This window comes from Pezoporus wallicus, unplaced genomic scaffold (genome assembly GCF_028554395.1).
Source record: "Pezoporus wallicus isolate ANWC-B61680 ecotype Strahan unplaced genomic scaffold, APGP_CSIRO_Pwel_v1 contig_6464, whole genome shotgun sequence".
Lineage (NCBI taxonomy): Eukaryota > Metazoa > Chordata > Aves > Psittaciformes > Psittacidae > Pezoporus > Pezoporus wallicus.
In genome coordinates, this window is record NW_026642130.1 from 2,498,314 (window position 1) to 2,521,787 (window position 23,474).

The 23,474-nt window shown below is 51.8% G+C and overlaps 1 protein-coding gene across 1 annotated transcript; it reads left to right on the forward strand.

Annotated features, from left to right (window-relative positions):
* Window positions 1–1,379: 1,379 nt before the first annotated feature.
* On the forward strand, window positions 1,380–18,655 carry TRAM2 (translocation associated membrane protein 2). Its single transcript, XM_057427552.1, has 11 exons — window positions 1,380–1,618; window positions 10,731–10,794; window positions 13,071–13,180; window positions 13,419–13,535; window positions 15,077–15,135; window positions 15,696–15,780; window positions 15,897–15,967; window positions 16,657–16,761; window positions 16,897–17,055; window positions 17,900–18,060; window positions 18,297–18,655. The coding sequence occupies exons 1-11, from the start codon at window positions 1,499–1,501 to the stop codon at window positions 18,368–18,370; spliced, it is 1,125 nt and encodes a 374-aa protein (XP_057283535.1). The 5' UTR covers window positions 1,380–1,498; the 3' UTR covers window positions 18,371–18,655.
* The last annotated feature ends 4,819 nt before the right edge of the window (window positions 18,656–23,474 follow it).

The window sequence follows — 23,474 nt, forward strand, 5'->3', positions numbered from 1 at the left end:
CTGAACTAACCCAGGAAAGACTTACCAGGAAAAACATCTTTTCACTTCCAAAAGTACTGAAATGCAATCCTTGGATCTGACAGCAAATAGAAGTGTGTGCCCTGGGGTTGTTATTTGCTCGTTTTTTCCAAGCTGAAACTTTGGAAAGTTTTCCTCCTCATTAAGCAGTTTGGGTTTGATGCAAATCCCATTTTTGGTGTTTTTGTAATTCCTGGGCTTGGGCTACATCTCCATGCCCATCACTCTAAGGCAAAACAGTGCCAGGGAAGAGAAGGGTAAACTTGGCTGATCAGGATTTGCCTAAAACCAACCAATGCTTAATGAGAACCCAACGACTGTGGTTCCTGTGCCGGCCTTGGCTGGAGGAAAACACTTGTGCTCTCAGCACCAAGTTTGAGGTGGCTCAGCTCCCTCAAACACACTGGAGCAACATTCCTTACCTCCTGGTATCCTCCCCAAAGGCCATGGCATGGGATCCATGGGATCCAGGGATGCTGGAAGAGCCAGGCCAGATCCTGCAAGTGAAAAGATCTGGTGCTTGTTTTGCTTGAAGGGAGGTCTTTAAAAGAAAAGCCCTGTTTGTGCCTTGCTGTTTTCGAGCCAGTCCCCTTAATGTCCATCAGGCTCCCTGAGGAGATTTGGGGAGGCTTTCTTAAGGACCTGGCTTCAATGAACATGCCACTGCTCTGCCCTGTGACTTGCCTAGGTCATCAGTCTGTCCGCGCTGTGGAGTGCCTGGTGGTCACTGCAACTCAGCCCAGCTGGGATGTGGGTTTGGAAAGGGAGCGTGATGGGATGGCGAGGGTGCTCCATGCCTCTGTCCTCTCCCTGGTTAATGAGAAGGGTTTGGGGTGCTGTGGGCTTGGGGGTGTATGGAGGGTGTCACGATGGGCTCGGGGAGGTGGGTGCTGGGCCATAGCTGGTAACAAGTGCAGTTGTGGCTGGGTGTGCATGGAGAGTCAGGTACAGGTGTGGGTAGCTGTCCGGACGTGCACAGTAGGTGGGTGCAGACGTGTGGGGATACCCAGATGCGTACATTAGGTGGGTGCATATACAGATGGGCATCCAATGCATGGTAGATGGGTGTAGACACAGGTGAGCATCCAGATGTGCATGGTAGGTGGGTACAGCTGCGGGCGCATGTCTGGATGTACATGGTAGGTGGGTGCGGATGTGAGTGAGCACCCAGACATGGGTCACAGATGGGTGCAAACACGGATGGGCCTCCAGCCATGCCCAGTAGGTGGGTGTAGGCGTGGGTAGGCGCCCAGATGTGCACAATAGGTGGGTGCAGTCGCGGCTGAGCGCCGACGGGAGCCGGGGGCCGGGCCGGGCCGGGTGCGGGGCGGGCGGCGGGGAGGGCTCAGGCGGGGCGGGCGGCGCCTGCGCGGGGCCGTCGCGGCGCTCCGCGAAGTTGCGCGGGGCCCGGGGAAGTTTTACGGCGCTGCGCGGCGGCGGGCGCGGATCCCGCTGCGCTCCGCACCCCGGCTGCGCGGCCATGGCCTTCCGCCGGCGCGCCAAGAGCCACCCGCTCTTCAGCCAGGAGTTCCTCATCCACAACCACGCCGACATCGGCTTCTGCCTGGTGCTTAGCGTCCTCATCGCCCTCATGTTCGAGGTGAGACACCCCCCCCCCCCCCGGCCGCCTGCGCCTTTACCCCGCATCCCCCCCCCCCGGTTGACCCCTCGCGGGACCGGCCCTGTGTGTTCCCGCACCCATGGGTGCCCCTGGTGTGGACGGGGAGCGCGGTGTGCCCCCCGGGTGGCCCTGCACCCGTGGTGCTTTCACCCTCAGGGGGTGTCCAGGACACCTCACCCCGGCGACGTGACCCCATCCCGCTTGCGGAGGGGGCGCAGGGGTGCAGGATCCTTCCGTCTGGGGGTGCAGAGTGCCGCCCCATTCATTCCACATCTCTCTCCCACCATCAGAGAGGTGTGTGTCCCCCAAAATCTCTGCGGGGACACAACCTGGGGCTGGCTTTTGGGTGGTGGTGCATCCTTCTGCCGCCCCAGCCCAGCCTGGGGTCGCTGGCTGCAGAAGGGGATGGTGAACCCCCTTATCCCATCCTTATCCCATGAATCCACTGCTGCTGGGGATGGTCCCTGCCCTACACCTCTTCCCCTACACTGAGGGGTACATCGGCTGCCCGGCCACATGCCGGCAGAAGCCAAGCCCTCACTAGCGTTCCCAGCTATTGGAAATTGAGAGAGTATTTTCCCGCTTTTATTTCCATAACATCAGCCCTTTTCCAGGTGTTCTCCCTGCAGCCTGCTGACCCCACGCCTTGGGACAAGCACCAGGGGCTCCTGGGCCTCGGGCAGACTCCAGTGATTCCCCAGCCTTTCCCCGTCCCGGCCATGGGCCGTGAGAAGGCATCCCTGCCTCTTCTATAGGAAACCTTCTCCTGACCGGGGCGGCCGGAGCCCCCCGGGAAGGCCGTTGCCCCGCTGCCGCCTCAGCGCCGTGCGGAGCCATGCTGGGAATGCTGCTCTCCCCCTGCTAGTCTCCCTCCCTCCCAGCTAGCTTTTTCCTCTCCTCTTTCGGGGAGGAGACAGAGGAAGGCTGGAGGCCACCTCCGAGCAGCTTCGCTCTTCTCGGGGCACCCTGCGTGGAGGCACCTCGGGCGGCTGCGAGCCGCGGTCAGCAGCTCGGCCGCATCGGACCCCCCCGCTTCCCCCCGCACAAACCCTCCCCTTCAGCGCAGTGCCACGTTTCAAAGCAGATCCGGACGGGAAAGGGGTGGCCGGGGGGCCTGGCGGAGGAGGAAAGGCTCCTTCTGCAGCAAATCGCAGGAGGAGGAAATCCATTTCCTTAATACCCTCCCGGTGGCAGCCCCCTTCTTTCTGATCCCACCTCCCCCTTTTCTTTCTCTGCGAATGCATTGAATGAGCGAGTTGCTTCCAGCACACAAACGCCTTTCGATGTGCTTGTGCAGAGGGTCGGAGGGGTTTCACAACTAACGCAGAGGGCCAGCTGTATTCCAAACCCATATGCAAAGTTGGGCTGCAAGTTTCATAGTTGTACTTAAAAAAGCCCCAAAAGTCGCTGAGGTTGCATCTCTGTCAGGGTTTCTCCCTGCAGCTGGTTGTTTCGGGGTGGTGGTGCCTGTGGTTTCACACCAGGAACCCCGTCCCAGAGAGCTGGTACCCAGGCTTGCTGCTGCAAAGGCTTTGGGTTGATGTGATGCTCTGAGGATGGTGTTGAAGCACAGTGTGATGAACACTCCCATGGAGGTGTCAGCAGGGAGGATTTTGTGGTCTTTCTGGAGTTTAAAATGTCGTTTAATTAAATGTCTCCCAGTTGCTGAGAGGCAGCAGTTTCCTGCTGGTGCCTCTGCTCTCCCAGCAGACCTCGGAGACACGGGTAGCTTTTGGCATCCTCCTTCTGCACCGCCCGGCTGCATCCCTGCCCAGCAGCATCATCCCTCATCTTCCCCTTGGTGCGGGGTTTGGGACAACGCCTTTGGTCCTTGCAGGTTATTCTGTTTGATTCCTTTTACTTTTCTCCTGGAGGAGAAACTAGGCTCTGCTCTTCCCAACCCTCCAAACTATCGATGCCCATTTGTACCATCTCCTCAGTGAGTTTTGGTGGCAGCTTGGGTATTTCTGCCTTTCAGCGCCTTTTCAGTGCTCCTCTGTGATGATGGGGAGGACATGTCACTGTCCCTTCTCCTCCTCCTGTCCTGCTTCCCACCTCACAGCCAGGCTCCCGCCTTCCCTGATGCTGGTGGCCACAGCCAGGCTCAGGAGGCGGAAACAGCCAAATCCTGCTCACAATAGGCCGTTTCCTGCAGGGGAGGTTTCTCTGGGGAGGCTTTCAGTCTTTTCTCAGACAGCCACTGGGAGCTGAGGGCTTGCTTGCTCCAGCACCCTGCTCACGGTGATGCTCAAGGGCTGCTGTGGTCTCCTCCTCTCCAAGCACAGCCTGAGGTACCCCTTGAGCATCCTCCTGGGCACCCCATCCAAATGGATCAGCAGCTTCACCCGTGTAATCAAATCATAGAATCACTCCTCTGCACTGGGGAGTGGGTACCAGTTATGATGGAGATGCCTTTTGCATCTCACTTGATGTTTGGCTTCACTGCTGGCTGTGCCACTAGTGCCATCCCAGCTCCAGGGAGGTGATTTGGGGCCACAGAGTGTGGCAGGAGGCTGCTTGCTGGTGTTACAGGTGTGTTGGACTTTATCATTTGAGTATTGTGCACATTTTAGATGATCACAGCAGTGCTCATGGAGGAAGGCCCAGGGCCTGGAGGGGATCCTCCCCAAAAGAGTGGTCCTGAGCTGGGCACTGTGGAGTTTTCTGCTTTCCCAGCCAGCCCTTAGTCTCCAGGATATGAAAACATGCCTGGTGTACATTTGTATGGTGCCAGGGAGCGATTTTGTTGTACGTGTGTGACTGCTCCATCCATGAGTGAGCTGGTGCCCAGAAACTGGATATTAGGAAAAATGAGGCTTAGACTGGATATTAAGAAAAATTTCTTCACAGAGAGAATGCTCAGGCATTGGAACAGGCTGCCCAGGGCAGTGGTGGAATCACCATCCCTGAAAGTGTTTTAACAACCACGTAGATGAGGCCCTCAGTGATATGGTTTAGTGGTGGGCTTGGCAGTCCTGGGGACTGGACTTGATGATCTTTAAAGGTCTTTTCCAACCTACTTGATTCTGTGATTCTATGAACAAAAAATCTCCCCTTTATTTTTTTGGTCAAACCCCATTTTAAGTGACTGCATATAGAAACGTGGAACAGGTGCTTTTTGTCCTTGAGCAGAAATCACTTTGTGTATCTCTTTCCACCCTTCTTTGCAGAAAAATGAAGCCAAGGCCAGGCTGGGTTTAACCTGCAGGTGCCTGATGACCTGTGTGCTGTCTGGGATGGCTCCTGTGTGCGCTGTTGGGTTGATCAGCCTCCTTGCAGGTTGAATTTGGGGGAGACCTCGTTGTTCTGGGGGGTCCTGTATTAGATGGGGACTGCTGCTATAATCTCTGTAAGATAGGGAAACCGAGGCTCAGTCTTATCCCCCTTTATGCCCAGAACTGGCTGGCACACAAGCAGGAGGCAGCTCCTGATGCTTATGCACGAGGTAACGGTAATGCAGTTATAAACCATTGTATTTTAAGAGATGCCATGCCCTTGCCGGGCTTTCCCCATGAGCAGGGCCGGGTGGTGAGTCACGGTCTCCCAAACCCTGGGTTGTGACACTGTCAAACGAAGGCGGCTGACGAATGAGCTGCTATTTCCAGGCTTCCTGCTAAATATACTTTCCCCTCCCTGGTCCCCTCCATAGTGCTCTGCAAAAATTAAGGCCTTCCCGTCGTTAACAAGGGAAAACAAAACATGTTCCTGCCTCCCCTGGTCCTGGCCAGATGTGGGAACTGAGGCATGCCCGTGGCTTAAGGCTGAATAGTTGGGGGGAGAGAAGGGAGGGGAAGGGATAGAAAAGCAGCATTTCAATCTGCTTTCCAAAGAGGAATAAACAGGAGGGAGCGTGAGGCAATGATAGTTGTGTCCTGCTGGGGGATGAGCTTGTCTGTGGGAGCAGAGGGGCTGTGCCGCCCTCCAGGAGAGTTTTTTGTTGGAGGTGGCTGTTTACTTTTAAAGGCTCTGGTCCAAAGTTTGGTCTTTAGTTTGCATATAGGGCCTGTGTCAATCCATACTGTGGATCAGCAAGTTTTTGTTTCCATAAACACCCTGACTGGTGGGAGAGAAAAGAACCTCTTAAGCTGTGAGGAAAACCTTTGGATAGCATTTTATCTCTAATTAGTTTGAGTTGTTTTTCAAGCCCTGGAAATATTTTCTCTGCTCTGACTGCAGAAACTCCCCCAGCCTCCTCCGCCAGAGGTTTGGAGCCACTTCCTTCCTCCGAAGCAGTTTTAACCCAAGCAGGACTATGGGGATGGCTGCATACCAGGGGGCTTCTGGTGGGGGTGAAGGCAGCATGGGCTCTGCAGATCTTGCTGGGGTGAAGTGTTCAGGAGGGAAACTGGGTTTCATAGAGCGATCTGGTACCTCCCTGTGAAGGATGCTCAAAAGTTATCCCTCACTCATGAGAATATGAAAGTTTGAGAGTTGCAGCAGGTACTTTTTGTGAGAGGTGCTAAGATGCCTGGATGCACATTTAGCTGCCTTTATTAAAAGCTGCTTGCTCGCTTGCAAAAGCAGAAGTGAGATTTAGATGAGATCTTAGGCAGAAGTTCTTCCCTGTGAGGGTGCTGAGGTGCCGGCACAGGTTGCCCAGAGAAGCTGTGGCTGCCCCAACCCTGGCAGTGTTCAAGGCCAGGCTGGACAGGACTTGGAGCAACCTGGTCTAGTGGAAGGTGTCCCTGCTTTTCTCCTTTGTATGAGAGGCAGCAAACTCCAGGCTAGCAGGGGTGTGAATATTTCTAGTTGCTGCGTTATCAAGGAGTAGATGCACAGTGGTGGGTAGCAGATGCGTAGTAAATATGTAGTAGTGCTGGGATTGTTTGGCTTTATCCATCACCCTGCCATCAAGAGCTATGAGGTGGATGCACTCGTTTGATTCCAGCTGTGCTGCTCAGTGAGAAACAGCCTCAGCCCTGTCAGTGGCTACTCTGAGCATCACAGGAAATTGTGGTCTTGATGGGCATGTTGAGTTGTGCCTCTTCACTGCCTGGCTGCCCTTTAGTGCTCAGGTTAGTGTCATTAAGCACTTGCTTATGAAGATGCTGTTTCCTCTGTGTTGCTGTAGAGAGCCCCCAGGACAGCCTCGTCCCAAATTTAGCTGGTTCAGGCATACTCCTCATGCAAGGCAGGATGAGGTTGGGATGAGGAGCATCTCCCTCACCCTCTTGGGCAGTAGTGGGTTGTGTAGAGGTGGCCTGAATGCAGGGTAGGGAGCATATAAGGAGTATACAGTCTTTCCTATATGGTCACTGCTCAGCTCATCCCATGCAGACAAATCCCTCTCCCATCCTGTAAAAATCCTTACCTGAAATACGGTGATGCTCTGTAGGATCTGGACTTCTGGCTGCCTTTAGAAAAGGCTGGAGGTATGAAGGGAAAACCAAAGAAGCAGGTTCAGGAGGTGGCCTCACAGCATAACCAAAAAAATACATTAATACCTGGAGAGGCCCAATTCTGCCCCTGCCTCCAGCAGTTCTGTGGGAGCTCTGGCTCTGCTGCTGCCCTGCAAGGCAGGAGCATGCCTGTTGCTTTCTTTCCCATACCAGCATCTTGTTTCAGAGCACACAAACAGCGAGCATCTTGTGAGGATTATTCAGAGGCACATTTCTGTTCCCTGTACAAACTTCTGCTTTCTCTGGCTGCCTGCAGAGTGCTCAGTGTGAACATTAAAGCTTTGCCATCTGTGGTGCTCATCGCTGCTTCCTGAGCCAAGGAAACCTGGTTAGTGCCTTGCAGGAGAGCTTGAGATGGCATTGCTGGAGGTTCAAGTTTTGCTGTTTTCCAGGAGGTGTAAGCTTCATAAAGTGATGTTTCTGTCTCTGTGCACTGCATAGTGCTGGACGCACAGTGGGTGCTCCCAGCTGATGTGGAGGCGATGCTGTGGGTGCTTCAGCTACAGCGTGGAACTGATGTTCCCTTCAGGGGAACTCAGCTGTGACCTTGTTCAAGTCACCCATCCCTCCATGGCCACTGGGTGGGGTGTGCTGTGGGCAATGGCAGAAAGACACAAGTCCCACCATGGACATGCAGCATATCTTTCACCTTCAAGGATGGAAGGATGTCCTGCTCAAGGTGGTTCGTCCTACGCATTTCATCTCTACCTGCCTCTAGAAACTGTGACTCTTTGTGTGTCCAAACAGAGGACACGTCTTTGTGGTGACGGTGGGAAGGCGGAGGTGGCCCAGCCAAGGGCATAATGGGGACAGTGGTATCCTGGTGGGTGGTGAGTCTCAGAGGACAGAGCTGAGATGGATGATAAATACATCATTCTGTATAACTGCGGCGAGGAAAGCTTTGAGGTGGGAATGCTCACAAAATAAGCTGCAACCAGTCTTTGGAGCCCTTGGAAAGCCCAAGGACTCACCTTTGAAAATGGTGCCTTGGCTGTTAAGGTCCTGCTGTTGCCCACAGGGGAGCATGCACAGGATGAAGGGTGAAACTCTGCGCATATTCAGATGTTTCCATGGTCAGTGTGAACGCTTCCCAGCCAATGGCAGGAGAAAGGGAAGCCTGAGAGAAGGCCTTCCCTCCACATAAGTTTTGTGAGGTGTACTAATGTAGATGGGGAGGTTGGCTACCTGGAGGCTTGAATTTGGCCTCTGTGAGGGCTCTTAGTGGGTGGCTGTAGGTGTGTGCCTTGGTTTCCCCATCAATCAGCTGGAGAAGAGAAGCAGTTTGTCTTTGGAAATCAGCCTTCAGGAGGTTTCATTTATCTTGGGCTGTAAAACATTTTATATGGGCCTTAGAAAACAACTCAATGCCTCTCTGTAAGGAAAGGTGAAGGGATGCAGAGGTTGCCCCTGAAGCTGCTGGTGGTCTTCTGGCCCAGGGGAAGCAAGGGCTGGTGTGGAGATGGGAAAAGGTATTGCTTGATCCTTGAGTGGATGGAGGAAACTTTCCTACCAGGCCTTCTAGAAAAGACGATAAGGAGGGTCATTGCAAACTGTGTTGGGGCTGGGCACCGTGCGGGCATTGCTCCCCACAATGAGATGGTCTGGGTCATTTCTCAGACCACAGGTCTGGTTTATGGCCCCTCCAGCAGGTTAGGAGGCTTCATCTGGATATGATGTCTTATTTCCAGCTTTTTACCCCTCTGGATGTCCGCCAGGGGAACTCAGATAGATGTAAAACCGTCACTGTTTGCTGCTGTCATCAAATCCACGATACAGCTGCCCATCCCTGCAGCATCATGGCCACAGCTGGCTTCATGTGCTTGTTTCCTTCCCTGTGCCAGCTTGTGATGAGGTGTGGATGTAAAGTCCAGGTCCTGGTTGTGCTGTATCTCTCCGGGATGAAGCAACTTCATTTTCCCAGCCAGTGATGTTTGCAAGAGCCAGAATTGTCTCTGTAAGCCAGCTTGAGGCCAGGTGATGCGCTTTTTCCATTACCACCCCAAGCTCTGCCCATGGTCTCCATCTCCTTCTGCAGAGCACTTCTTACATCTCCTCCTCCACAAGCAAAGCACAACATGTGCGATATCTTTTCTTAAGTGGAAAATAATAATAATAATCCCAAAACATCATGAAAACATCCATGGAGTTTGCTGTGCCCCAGCTGGGGCTGCAGGGAGATGGGCAGCCTGTGCCAGCAGAGCAGAGCCACCGGCTGGTTGCTCCATGCTCACGATGGGAACGCTTGGCAAAGCCCCTGTGTTTCCCCCCCACAGCTATGTCCTGTAAGACATGAAGCAGTATTTCCAGCAGGGTTTTTAATAGCCTGCACCTCTGAAACAGTCTGAGTGAGATGCAGCTCATCTCTATCAACAGGCACAGGTCTTTTCTGGGCTGGTTGTGTATGAGGCGGGGTGCTTGTGAAGCATCAGACGGATGGCTGAGGAGCCACTGGAGAGATAGAAATCTCTGGTGATCTGCTGCTGGTGGTGGGTTGGATGGGATGAAGGCATGTTTGGTGTTAGAATCATAGAATGGTTTGGGTTGGAAAGGAACTTAAGATCATCCAGTTCCAAGCCCCTGCCATGGGCAGGGATGCCTCACGTTAGACCGTGTCACCCAAGGCTCATCCAGCTTAGCCTTGCGCGCTGCTGGGGATGGCGCATTTACCACTTCTTTGGGCAACCTGTTCCAGTGCCTCACCACCCTCACAGTAAAGAACTTCTTCCTTATATCTATCCTGAACTTCCCTGTTTAAGTTTAAAACCATTACCCCTTGTCCTATCACTACAGTTGCTGATGAAGAGCTGTTGGATGTCTGCACCAGATTTTGCACTGGCCCTGGCTCAAAGGTCCTTTGGTCTTGGAGATGCTGCTTGGAGGCATCCTGCAGATGCACTGGGATGGGGTGTTCTGCCCCATTCCCACAAATCCTCCTGCTTCACTGCTAGGGAGGATCATTTCCTTGACTTAAAAGCAATAATGAAGAGTGAGCAGCACAGCCCTGCTTTGCAAGGAGCTGTCTCATTTCAGGCTTTTTCTCCTCTCTGAGGGCCAGCCTGTGATGCTGGATGTGCAGCTGGGTTCCTATGTGTGGCCAGCACAAGGTTCAGCTCTTTGCCAAAACTGCTTTTCCCCTGCCCCATGGGACCCTTGTGGGCACCTGCACAGTCTCTGAAGGGTTCCAGCCTCACTGGTCCCGTGGCTGCTATTATTAGAGGAGTCTCTACAAAGATGGGGGGCTAAATCCATGGATTGCCATGAGCGTGCTTGGGTACTGCCATTTCTACATGTGCCAGGCTCCCAGTGTGGCTGTCTGGAGTGGATGAGAATGAGTTTAATTAACACAAATGGCCTGCTGGTTTGGGCTCCTGGTGTCCTCCAAGCAACAGGTCACATGGGATGATGGTCCATCCTGGAGGGCATGCAGGGAGCTTCCTCTGTCAGGCTGGCTGGTGGCTTTTCCAGGTTTTCCTCTCTTTTATACATACCCATCTTCTTCCCAAGTCCCTGTAAAACAAACCTCTTCTCTAGCACTCTTCTCACTGAAAGGCACTTCTGTGAGTGAAGCCAGTGCCTGCACATCTCCCTGGATAATTTGCCTTTCCCAGCATGGTTGGAAAGGGGAGTTAAATGCTGGTAGAGGAATTGATTCACCAACTGATTTGTTTTCCTCTTCTGTGTGTCTTTGACAGGTGACAGCCAAGACTGCCTTCCTGTTTATCTTACCTCAGTACAATGTTAGCGTGCCTACAGCAGGTAAGAGATGCTTATGCTGCAGATGCCCCAAAGGGGAGGTCAAGTTGTGGTCTGCCCCAAACTCTTGTGGCTGGCTGGCCTGGGCTCACTCTCTACTGATGCACATGGTTTGGGCCCTTGTCTGGTAGTAAAGGTATGTGAAGAAAAAGAAAAGTTTGTATGGCTCAGAGCACACTGATTGTGTGTGCCAGCACTTGTGCTGCCAGGGTTGGGAAGAAATACTTTCCAGGGGGTTTAAGGCTTCCTCTCTACCCTGTTTTTGCCATGGTCAGGCCATTCCATGCACTTTAGAGGATGAGGATCCTCCTCCAAGCCTGGTTGTACACCCAGAGTAGCTCTGTGCCATGCCGAGGAACAGGAGGGATTTAGCTCTTAGGGGTGTGCAGATAATGCTGTTATTTGTTGGGATTGCACAAGGTGAGAGTGTGATGAGCATGTGCACAGCATCCCCTCTGCAAGCAGCTTATGGTCCTGATGCACATGGGGAGTAATTGAAGGATGCTCCAAGCTTGTGCAGGTCTGAGCCCAGTGGACTGTAGGATCTGCCACAGCTCCCAGCCAGCAGTCAGCGGGAGGCTTGGTCCCTGTTTATGCTTTGGCTGCTAGTAGCTACCTGCCTAGCCAGGAGCCCTTCCGGGACTGGCAGCGATTGGGGCACTGGTGTGGAGCAGCAGGAGGTGGTTTGGGTAAAGCCCGGGGCTCACAGCCTGACTTGGTGACAGAAAGCTGCAGTTAATTAGGAGTGTTTGAGTAATCATCCAGGATTAGGAGCGGGGCTGTTGGGATTAGTGCAGGCAGACAAGCAGAAGATAAAAGGTCTGCCCTTAAAGTCTGTGAACGTTATGGTTGAAGAAATCATCCAGCTTCCAGATTAAATTGTGGTCTGTGCTGCCCTGTGGCACGGTCCAGACAACTTCCGCTGCTGTTCTATTAAGTGATTTATTCTTTCCTGATACCGTAAATCAAGAGGGGGCATATAACCAGCTCACCAGAACCAGTATTGAGGTATCAGTAAATATCAGGCATGAGCTAGCTGAGGCTGTAGGGAGAGAGACCTTGGTGCAGCAAGCTTGCACAGAGGAAGGTTACGGCACACCTGATCTTTTCTAAGGCTGCTTCACATCCTTCACAACAAGGATGCTGGTGCCCGGCAGCCAGCAGGTCTTGCTGTTGTCTCCCCTGCTCAGTGCACATACAGCTCCTGCTAGAGCAGCTGCTGAAATGCCCTGGAAAGAGGAGGCAGGGCTGTTACACATCTTTCTTTAGACTTGCAGTTCTGTCTTTTGTCTTGCACTGGGATTATGAGCTCTGTGATACAGGCAACATGTTTACCTCTGGGTTTGCACAGCACCCAGCTGTGGGGCTCCTATGGACAGGGTGTTTTCCTATCCTTACACCAGGTATTTACATAAATCCTGTTCAAATCTCATTCATGTACCTCAGATCTTAGAAATCCAGATTGAAACTTTGTTTGAGGGTAAACAGGCCAAGACAGAGAAGTGGCTTCCCACCACTGATGTGACGGGCAGGAGAATGGGCAGGGCAGCAGCCCAGGTTGGGCTGAGCTTCACAACGTGATGCTTTCTGCACCATGCCATGAGGACAGCAGCTTTCCTGGCTCTGATTCTTCCCCATATGCTGCAGGGCTGTGAATAGTTGCCTAAATGCAGATGCCTCGGGTACTTTGGGTGTTGTTGAGTCTCCTGTTGGCCCAGAAGAGCAGGCCCTCTTGTGGGTCCTATTTCTGATCTGCCAGCCCCATGCCACTGTCTCAGAGCTCTTAATACCATGTCGGTAGCTGAGTCCTGCTCCGTCAGCTTTCAGGAGTGAGTAAGAGAGACTGGGTGTTGGATGATAACCGAAGGGGTAGAAATCCCATCCCGGGCCCTCATGCTCCCAGTGGGGTGTCTCTGCCTCGTCACCTTCCTCAGCGCCGGCTCCATGTCTTCATCTCTCCAGGCTGATGAATTCCTATCTCCACAGCCCCTCATCTCTGGCAGGAGAAGCTTGAAGTGTTCTGGGTGTCTCCTCCTTTGAGGTGTTTAGCTGTTAGAGGGGAAACCATCCACCCTCTACCAATACACTAACCTCGGCTAGAGTCCTTTTTTCCATCCCTGCATCCACTGGCACAGTCATGACCTCTCTACGCTTCCACCTTTCACGTGACCCCACATAAACTTTATGTTGGCAATAGCTTCCCCATACTAACCCTTAAGCTCCTACCTGGAAATCACGTGGGTCATGGGGATTTGACCCACATTTTGGTCTCTTTGCAGATGGAGAACTCATCCAGTATCACTATGGGTTGAAGGATGCGGTTACCATCCTCTTCTACTTCTTCATTGCCATCATCCTGCATGCAGTGGTGCAGGAGTACATCCTGGACGTGAGTGCCATTTGATGTCTCATGTCACCAAAATAGCTCAAGTAACATGGGGGAGGGGGGGATGTGGTCCTGCTGCAGTTAAATGCTGTTTTGGGGGTGGTCTGGCGGTTGAGATGATGGGTGAGACTTCATCTCTAGGGGCCGCTTGGCACGGGGAGGAGGAGGAAGAGGACAGAGGGCTGTTGATCTGGTGGCTCATGTTCTCTTGTTCCTTTTCTCTGCCTCTGCTTTTTCCCAGAAAATCAACAGGCGTCTCCATCTCTCCAAGATTAAACACAGCAAGTTCAATGAATCAGGACAGATGGTTGCCTTCCACCTCACCTCTGTGATCTGGTGCTTGTATGTTGTGGTGACGGTAAGGCACAGATCTGACTGGCCTTTGGGCTCCCAGGGTGGGATATGTGGGTTCTGGAGCACAAATGGCAGCAGAGAGTCCCCAGTCAGCCCCTGGGCCAAGATGGGGACATTTCAGTAAGCTCAGCTTTCAAGCCTCTTACTTTCCTCTTTATTTGTGTTCAGCACCTTGGGGTTTTTGGATGCCTTTTGCAGGGTTGTGGGGCTAATGGGGAGATGTGGTCCCTGGCAGTGCTGGGGATGGATACTTGGCAGCAGGTCCCCTTCCCACTGCTCAGGGTGTCCTGCCAGATGCCTTTAGGGGACAGCTGCTCCCTTCCAGGCCAGCATTTTTGAGGGTCTGCTGGCACTGTGTCTGCCCCACAGGGCTGTGGGAAGTCAATGCTGCTGGTTTTGGGCTGCCTTCACCCAGTGCCAGACCCATCTCTCACCAGCTGTGGGGCTGTAGCCTCCTGTGCAAACCCTCATTGCCATGATGTGCTCCCCAAATGCTCTGTGTGTGCAGAGCAGGTCACCCTTTGCAACACCTGGCACTTCCCCTGCCCTCAACTGAATAAAGGGCTTAGGGCAGATAGGGCAGGGATGATGGTGACAGATAGGTGCTGGGCAGGATGGATATCCCATGCCAGCATCTCTTTGCAAGGGCCAGTGCAGCAACCCTGTGGCAGGAGCTGTGCAAGCATGGAACAAAAAGGGAGCCCCATCCTGTAATCTGTCCTGCAAGCATAAGGCAAGAGACTGTAGGCAAATGCTGGCAGGTGGAAAATAAAACTATGCAATGCATACTGATTTTTTTGGAGGTGTTTTCTGTTCCCCTTTCTCTGCAGAAGTACTTCTTTTTGCTTAAATGATACTCAGGTTGGAAATACCACTGGGGAAGAAGCTCCCCTGGACCATGCATGCTGTTGCTTGGAGCCATGCTACAGGCATCTACCCCCACAGCTCCAGAGCATCTCTTTTGCTCCAAAACATCCTATCCTGAACTTGGTACCCATGAATGTTCAAGAAGGCTCCAGGGAGACCTGATAGCAGCCTTCCAGTACCTAAAAGGGGCCTACAAGAAATCTGGAGAGGGCCTATATACAAGTGTCTGTAGGGATAGGACAAGGGGGAATGGCTTTGAACTGAAAGAGCGTAGATTTAGATCAGATATGAGGAAGTTCCCTGTGAGGGTGGTGAGGCCCTGGCACAGGTTGCCCAGAGAAACTGTGGCTGCCCCATCCCTGGCCGTGTTCAAGGCCAGGTTGGATGGGGCTTGGAGCAACCTGGTCTAGTGGAAGATGTCCTTGCCTGTGGCAGGGGGTTGGAACTGGATGAGCTTTAATGTCCCTTCCAAACCAAACCATTCTGTGGTTCTGTGAATGTTGCTGAGGTTTGGAGAGCTCAGCCTTGGCCTTTACAGGGGACATGACTTTTACTGCAGGCTGAAATGACCTGTGTGTCATCCCTAGTTCCTAGTTTTGCTGTAGCAGGAGCCCTCCCTGTTGTAACCATGCACTGCCTGCTTCTCCTGCTGAAGGCTTGCATCTTTCTCTTTTTCAGGAAGGATACATATCAAACCCCCGGAGCTTGTGGGAAAACTACCCGCATGTTTATCTTCCGTAAGCACTTGCGAGGGCATTTTGTTCTCAGGCTGACCACTTCCTTCCTCTGTATGGTTTTCCCCATGGCTGGGAGCGGGATGCTGACAGCACAGTGCCTTTTGCACGCACCCTGCTGCAAGGATGCTGCAGTGGGATCCCGGAAGAGAGATGGGGAATATCTTGTCTGTGGCCCTGGGGAGTGTGTTCCTAGAAGGTTTCCTCCATGAGGAAGGTGCTGTGGACTTGGTTATTTATCCCAGCTGCTTCCTGGCTGCATCACCTTGGTCCAGTCTCTTTGCTGTTCATTTTTCATGGTAGAATTGAAGTGGGGGATAATCATCTCTTTTGTTTCTGCAAAAGTGGGGTTTGCTGAGAGCATGGAGACCACAGCACAAGCATCTGGATAAACTCCAGGCATGGCTAGCTTGGCTCAGCATGAATTGTCAACCTGGAAATGATTCCTAAATCCCATGGCTTCAAAGTGGTGGAGGGGTTGTCCAGTGTCTCCCCTGGCACCCGGGTCCTTGGGATCCTGCCATGTCCCAGACTGGCTCATGCAGCTTGTCCCTGCATTTCAGGTTCCAGGTGAAGTTTTTCTACTTGTGTCAGCTGGCGTATTGGCTGCATGCCCTGCCGGAACTCTACTTCCAAAAAGTCCGCAAGGTGAGAGCCAGGCACGGATGCTTGAGGTGGTTTGCCCACTGCATTTGGGGAGAGTGAGCTTTGGGAGAGGGCTGGTGAAACAGAGGAGAGGCTAACTTGGCTTTCTGCCCTGACAGGAGGAGATCCCCCGCCAGCTGCGGTGCATCACACTCTACCTGGTGCACATCGCTGGCGCATACCTCTTCAAGTGAGTTCACTGCTTCAGCATCCTGCCCCTTGCTGTGGATGGAGCTTACCAAGGTCTTTTTGTACCCAGGAAGCCACAGTGTGGTGGGGGGGGCTTAAAGGGAGTGAATGTGTCTGCCCATGGCATGGGGGTTAGAACTAAATGATCTTCAGGTCCTTTCCAACCCTAACCATTCTATGATTCTAAGGTGAGTGTTTAAAAAGCAGATGGTATTGAAATGGCCCTCCTCACCGTTAGTTTTAAAGCCCCACAGAGCTGAATTTGAGAGAGTTCAGTGATGGTCTGTGAGTGCACAGGCAGTCTATGTGTGTTGCAAATCAAATGTTAATCAGGGACCCAAAACACAGGCTGATGGGTGCATCTCCCCTGTGTGTGGGAAGCACCCTGGGGTGCTCTCCCAGCATGGCACGGGCAGTGAGCTCTTACCCATCCTCTGAGCATGTGTGCAGAGCAGCATTGCCAATAGTCAGGGTTTCATGTTGGACCCATTTCAGCTCTGCTGCTGATTTGGGCTCCTTTGATGTTTTGGAGACAAGGATTTCCCCTTTGCACTCCTACCCCCACTGCTGCAGAAGGGTCTGGCTTTGGGCTGGCACAGCAGCTCAGGGTTGGCAGGGGAAATGGTATAGCTTGATATGAAGGACTGAGGTTGACCAGCCCGGTGATGGTCTTTTTCTCTTCCCTCCTAGCTTAACCCGCCTGGGGCTGATCCTCTTGCTGTTGCAGTATTTAGCCGAATTGTTCCTCCATGTGTCCCGGCTGATCTACTTCACGGATGAGAGCAACGAGAAGGTGTAAGCAGGAGAGCTGGCCATGGCTTCCATCCTCTGGTGCCCAGGAGAGCCATTGGTGTGACAGGAACCTCACTGTCACCTCCAGCTCAGTGCTGGAGGCTGCTCCTGCCAACACCTCTGCTTGTCCTCCTGCAGGTTTAACTACTGGGCTGTTGTTTTTGTGGTCACCAAGCTCTTCACCCTCACCTTGTACATCCTGGTCATTGGCTTTGGGCTGCCACGGGTGGAGAACCAGGCCCTCGACCCCGAGAGAGGGAATTTATTCAGCTTTCTCTTCAACAATATCCTTTTCAGGTAGGAATGTCCCCTACTGTATCTTCGTGATTGTTGTTATCCCAAGGTGGTTTTGCTGAGTTTGGACATGCCAATAGGGATCTGATCTCAGTTCCGTTTAGGGAAGGTCCTAGCAAGCTGGTAGGGCATGGAGAGAGCAAGGAGGGGTTTAAAGGCTACAGAGCCACAACGGAGGGAAAAAGCTAGCAGATAAGTTGCTCATTGAGTGAAGTAATAAAGCACAAGCCTGTGTCACAAAAAGTTGTGCAGGCTTTCCCTTCTGCACCAGTAACTTTGCTCACATGGATGTGGTTAACAAAAGGTGTTTTCCCTTTGCTGTCTGTTGATGTGGAAGAAGAAGATAGGATGGCTTCCTCATGGCTTGCATTCTGTTGCTTGTCTGTTAAGACTAGGAGGCTTTCTCACCCATGCAGCAGCTGTAGGTTTGGTTCAGAAGTTGCCAGGACAGGTGCGTGGTCATTCCTAAGGTTTTTGAAACCACAGATTGCTGGTGCACCTGAGGATTTGGGGACTTTCTTAGCTCCTAACCACATTCACCTTTTACTTGTACAGAGCAAGTGGGGACGTCTTTGACCATGCAGTGTTTTGGGCAGTGCTGGTTGAGGTGATCGTATTTATCCGTTCCTGCCCTAAAGTCTTAACCGTGAGCAGTGCCCTGAGTACCTGAGAGCTTTATGGTGGGGAGGGAAAGAGAAGTGGCTGCCCTGAGCTCAAGGGATGGTACCTGCCTCTGGTGCTTCATGCAGCCATCCAGGGGAACGTCAGCCACTAGCCCTGGTGTGCATGGTGCTGGTGGTGGCCTCGCTCCTCTCTTCTCAGCCTGCCTCTTCTCCACCCCTACCAGAATGAGTGTGCTGCTGTTGGTGTGCCTCTTCCAGGCCTCGGTGATGTGGCGCTTCATCCACTTCCAGCTGCGGCGCTGGAGGGTGTACTGGAATGAGCAGAGCAGTCGGAAGCGAGCCACTGGCACCAATAGGCAAACCAGGCCATTCAGGAGGGACTGGGGTGAGTGCTGGGACTTGTGTACCATGGACTGGCTTCATGGGAGGCATCAGTCCTGTGGTTCACTGTCCCCTCATGCAGGCAGTGCTGCACCAGTGCCTCCTGCTCTGTGCAGAGTCCAGGGTGTCCCCAGCAGTGTTGTGCCATGGTGGGGCCTTTCCCCTTGTCTATGGGCCAGCCCCAAGAGGGTTGAAGTTTTGACCTGTGCAAGGGACAGAGTTTTCTCTCTTTATCCCCAGGTTACTATGAAAATGGAGTGGTGAAAGTGGAGAACGGCATCTCACCACGAACCAGGAAGGTGAAGTTTCCTTAGAAGCAAGGGCTTGTCTCCTGGGGAGGAGGGCGAGATACTGGGACTAAGCAGCAGCACCTCCTCCCCATCCTCACAAGCGTTGTCTAGAATGGCTTGGAAACCAGTCATCTTCCAAGGTGTCTCTCACTCTCCTCCCTTCCTTTCTTGCTCTCTTGAACCATTTGCAATAAAACCAAAAAGGTCCATTTCCCTTGCTCCATTCCCCTCATAGGAACCTTTTCCAGTCCTCCTGGTTTTCCCTTTCTCTGTTTCATCGTAAATCAGCGTGCAATTGTATTCCTTTTCTATGTTAGTGTTTGGTTATTTTGGATTATTGTTACAGATGCATTGTCGATGGTTCCAAACAATCCTTTTTTCCTCTACAGCATATTCCTCCCCTCTCTTCATGGTGCTTTCCTGAGTCCCTGGGACAGGGCCACAACAGCTTGAAGGCACCACGTGTCTGTTATGGAAACAGGCTCCTGGGGGAATGTGCTGGGGCTCTGTGACCCTGAGGATCAGGGCCCCTCTCAGGTGAGGGTTGTGTCTCCTGGGGCATGTCTGGCCAGCACTTGGCAAGTGCCACAGGATGTTCATGCTGCAAATAGAGACCAGGGTCTGAGGGAGGAACCTTAACCATGTCTTGTCTTATGGTGGACCTCTGGCTAAGTGGGGTTTTCTGACCCTGGTTTTGAGCTAATTTTGGAGAGCTGGGCAGCAGAGAAGGGAAGGAATTTCCCTTTTCAAATAGGAGGCCCACCTCCCAGCCTTTGCTTGCCCCAGCTCTTCTGGTACAGCTGGGTTTCTCTTACCCTCTTTGCTGTAGGAGGTGAACTGCCCTGTTGTTCTGGACCTCCCAGCCCCGAGACCTGGGCTTGGGGCTCTGCAATTTGTAGAGTGCTTTTTCATGGGGCAGCAGCATCCTCAGGTCCACGTGAAGCCTTGAGTCCTGCCCCACTCTGAGTGCTGGGTCTGGCTCCTGTCAGCTGAGGCCTTTTGCCAGCTTGTGTGTGCCTTGTGGAACTGGTGTTCTCATGGCTCATGACCATGTCCAGATGACAGACTGGCTTCTGCAAAGGGTTTTTGCATCAGTGGGACTCTGCCTCTCATGCTGTCACCTTAGCCTTCTTCATCCCTACCATACCAGTCCAGCCATGCCATCAGCAGCCACCAGCTTCACTCTTTGTTTCCAAAGGATACAGAGCTTGTATCCACCCAAAGGTGCTACCAAATGAAGGGTTTCTTCCAAAAAAACCTAGCCCCTTCATCCATTTCTGAGCTGTGAACGAGATGACAGGGAAGGGGAAGGAAGCTGGGGCTGCAAGGAGGAGCTTGCATATTAGGAAAAGCCTGACTTGTGATGCACAGCTGTTGGCAGATGGAGTTGTCTCAGATCTACCTCAGAGGCCATCTGTTGCTGCAGACCACTTTTCCCTCTTGCTCCTGCCTGCTGCTGCACCTCTACATGCTGGCAGGAGACTTCACGGGAACCCCAGATCCCACTGGCTCAGTCCTCTGCTGCCTCTTTGCTGGGAAACAGCATCTCCTGACTGGGGTTTTGGGGGTCAGTGCCATCTCACTGAACTTCTTTGGTGTGCCATGCACCAGTCTAGATTTGGCAGGCGTGCAGCAGACAGGCACCTCTCATCCCACGGCCCTCCTCTGGGGCAGTTTGTGTAGCTGGGCTTTGCTGTTGGTGCCTCTTGTGCAGTGAAGCCAGCTGTAGCTTTAGTTTTGCTTCGCCGTGGCAGGAACAGGCAAGCAATGTGCTCCTTTGGCTGGGCAAGAAGAGGGCAGCGAGTTGCAGGGAGCAGCTGAGGTCTACCTTTCTTGCGGGTGAGGGAGGTATGTGATCCTTAGCGTGCTCCTCGCTTGGCCCTTCGGGTGGCTGAATTCTGGCTGTCTCTGAGTGCAATGCTAGCTTGAGGCTGGCACAGTTGTCCTTCACATCATTTGTGTTTTGAGGAATGTGTGACAGTTGATTTTCTGCCCCTCTTTTTGCTGAGTCAGATTTCTTTTTTAGCTCTTATGGTAGGTTTCTTTTGTTCCTTGCTCCTCTCGTTCTTGAGCCCCACTTAATGTTGGGCACTGGAGGGAGAAAACGTGCAGGGACATGAGGACAGTTGGTCAAATTCTAACACTTCCTCCATCCCTATGATCCTTGATGTCAAAAGAGAGGTGTCGGCATGAGGGGGATCTCCCCTTTTTCAGGGGAGCTGAGGAAGGAGACTTCAGAGCAGAGCCCTTGGTGATATCTTGCAATTGCTCCTCGTAGCCCTTGTTGGCTCAATAATACACATTTCTGTTCAGAGGCAGAGATAGTACGGACAGTGCAATGTGATCAGAGGAGGAAAAGAGCTTTATGTTAGGGAGGACATCAAAGATATCAGATGTGAGAGGATTTTTCTTTCTGCTGCCTCTTCCCATCCCTGGCCATCCACTGGCACATGCCCTCTGAGAGTGACTGCTGCTCAGCATCTCTCCAGAGCCTCAGCCAGTCCTTTTTGCAAAGCCAGTGCCTTGCCACAGCTGAGATATTGACTCTGTTAACAGGTAACACATACAGTCCCCCAAAAACTGGCTGCTGAATGATTCCTCCTCCTGCCTGCTTTGCTCCAGGCAGCTTTTACACTTGCACAGTCCTGTGTCTTCATACAGTAGCTAATTACGCTTCGTATCCCAAGTGCCTTATGTCGCCATGTAGTCTTTCGTAGGCTTGATCTGTGTAGTAGATCAGTAGCTGAATGCCCTTCCTCTTTACAACGTATGTACAATGTATGCTACATTTACATGAGTTTTGTTTTCTTTTTGATAGAGCTACCAGTAAAAGGGACAGTTTGTTTTGGAAGCATTTCCATATGTTCTATTTTTATTATTTTTAAACCTACAGATGATGGGGCTTTTTTGCCCTCCCCTATATTTAGTCCTTGGAAATCCCCATCCTTCTCGTGTTATACCCAAATATGGCAGGTTTGGTTATGTTTTTTTTGTGCTGACCCTTTGGTGTAAGGGAATATATGCTGTCATCCCAGCGGTTTGCAGTCTACCCTCCGCTGGAGGGGGGCTGCCATGGGCTGCTTCTGTCTTTGTGTTCTAGTGCAAGCACCATCTCTCAGCTGCAAGCTTGCAGTAATTGCTTCTGTGTCCATGTTGTTTCTCAGCAGACCGAGCCTCCTCTTCAGCCCAAAGAGATTTTTCTTTCTCAGAGCATTTTCACTGCAAGCCCTTGGTGGTCAGTCTTCCCTTGACCACTCTGCATACAAAGATGCCGTGAGCTCACTTTCCTTGAGTGGATGCTCTTCTCATGCCCCATCTTGTCAAGCCCCATGTCTTCTGCAAAAAAGATCCATTCCCAAAGAGGAGCTCTTGTCCACCACAGCGCAGAGAGCGCTAAGGGACTATACAAAACTGTATAGTGTAAGGCTATTGCTCATACCCTTCCTGAGGGCTTGAGGCTGCTTTTGTAGTCTGTGTTGATATCCAACCTAGGAATGTCAGGGATTGAGTAGTCTTGTGATCTATGGTGTGAAGCATAATGATTTCCTGCTCTAGCCTAGAAGAGTTGTGAAATACCAGCAGTAGTTCTTTTTGTCTTAGATAGTTGGGGAATGGGCTTGGGAAGAGAAGGGGGCAGATGTAGCATTTCACATGTAATTTTTGAGTGACTCATGTTATAGGGCATTACAGTTGCATTAATTTTTGTTGTTTGTTTAGGATTCTTTCTTCTTACTTATCATGTTTGGGTTAGTATAAGGACATCAAGTTCCACTTCCCCTGTAGGTCACCTTACCCTTAACTCACCATTTCAGAATGTGGTTTTGATAGGCTTTCTATTTGGAGGGAAGAACAACTACTCTAGGATGCCTCCCCCTTTCCTCTAAGTGACTCTTGAAGCCTGTAGCCAGCCTGCCTTTGCCGCGGGCATGGAGTTTACAGCAGCCTCAGCCTCTTGCCTTAGATGAAGTCTTGGTAGATGGGCCCCACTTGTGTCGACAGTAGATGGAGATTATGGGCTTTGATTTACAGCCTTCTGGTAAACTTTGTGAGTGTGTGATAGGTGGTTTGTTTAGTAGGTTTTATATTCAAACAGTGAATTAAGATACTTCACCCTGGGGCAGCGTGTGGGGTTTTGCTGGCAGCGGGGAAGACTGGCTGTTGTGAAAGTTAGGCCAAGGCATGTAGTTTTTCTTCAAATATGTTGAATTCAATGGACCAAAATTCAGCAAAGAAACTCGAGGAAAACTGATGTTCTTACATATTTATGCTTTAGTGCAAATTTCCTGATTTTGGAGGGGGTTGGGGGGGAAGTAACAGTCTCTGATACCCCGTTTGTTTCATTCTTCCTGCCACTTCAGTTTTTTGTACGAATTTTGTTGTTTGATGTTTGTTGTTAAATGACTTTTGTGATAAACTCAACAAAAGTATTTTTCTGAAATAAAGAAATAAAAGGCATAGATTCTTCCATTGCTGCTGTCTGCTGATGCTTTATTACTCTGCCAAGCCATATATGCTGCAAAGCAGGCTGCAAGGAGTTGTACTTTGTCTCGCTCCTGCTGTACCAGACTTGTCTATTCTCTTTGGTGCAGTGTCTTGTGTCCCTATATTCTCCACAGCTGGGCTTCATCAGCTTGCATTCCCCATGTCTACAGCATGGGCAGCTGCTTCTGAGTTAGTTTTCCATGGCTGCCTTCATCATTGGGAGTGGAGGATTAGGGCATTTGTAGGATATGATTTATCTGATGTGGTTTAGGTGCATACTTTATGGTCAGCTAAACTGTATACTTTCTGCAGTTGCTCCCGGGTGTACTACATGATTTGGCTGAGTATTAAGTTATAGTTTCATAGCAGAAAGCAGTTTCTGACTTTCTTTTCTACATTCCTAATTTCATCTGTAAGTTCTTGGCCACTGGAAAAGCTTATTTGGGTGGCCTTTAGAAAGTAGCCTTTGTCAGCTGCTGGTTAGAAGGCACTTCATGCAACACCAAGCCATGCTTTGAAATCTGAGGTGGACCAGAGAGAGCTGTAGTGATTCTCAGCTGGAGTGAGCAGCAGCACAGAACAGGCCCAGGAGGTAAGAGTGGTGACCTTTCTGAACAAGGGTGACAGGAGGGAGCTGTCATGTGAA

What these genes read in the sequence shown, in the direction of transcription:
- TRAM2 (XM_057427552.1), top strand. Translation starts at nt 1,499, where the DNA reads ATGGCCTTCCGCCGGCGCGCCAAGAGCCACCCGCTCTTCAGCCAGGAG. An exon ending in ACTTCCAAAAAGTCCGCAAG is followed by an intron (nt 15,781 to 15,896) that starts GTGAGAGCCAGG and finishes CTGCCCTGACAG; the next exon opens with GAGGAGATCCCCCGCCAGCT. An exon ending in TTCAACAATATCCTTTTCAG is followed by an intron (nt 17,056 to 17,899) that starts GTAGGAATGTCC and finishes CACCCCTACCAG; the next exon opens with AATGAGTGTGCTGCTGTTGG.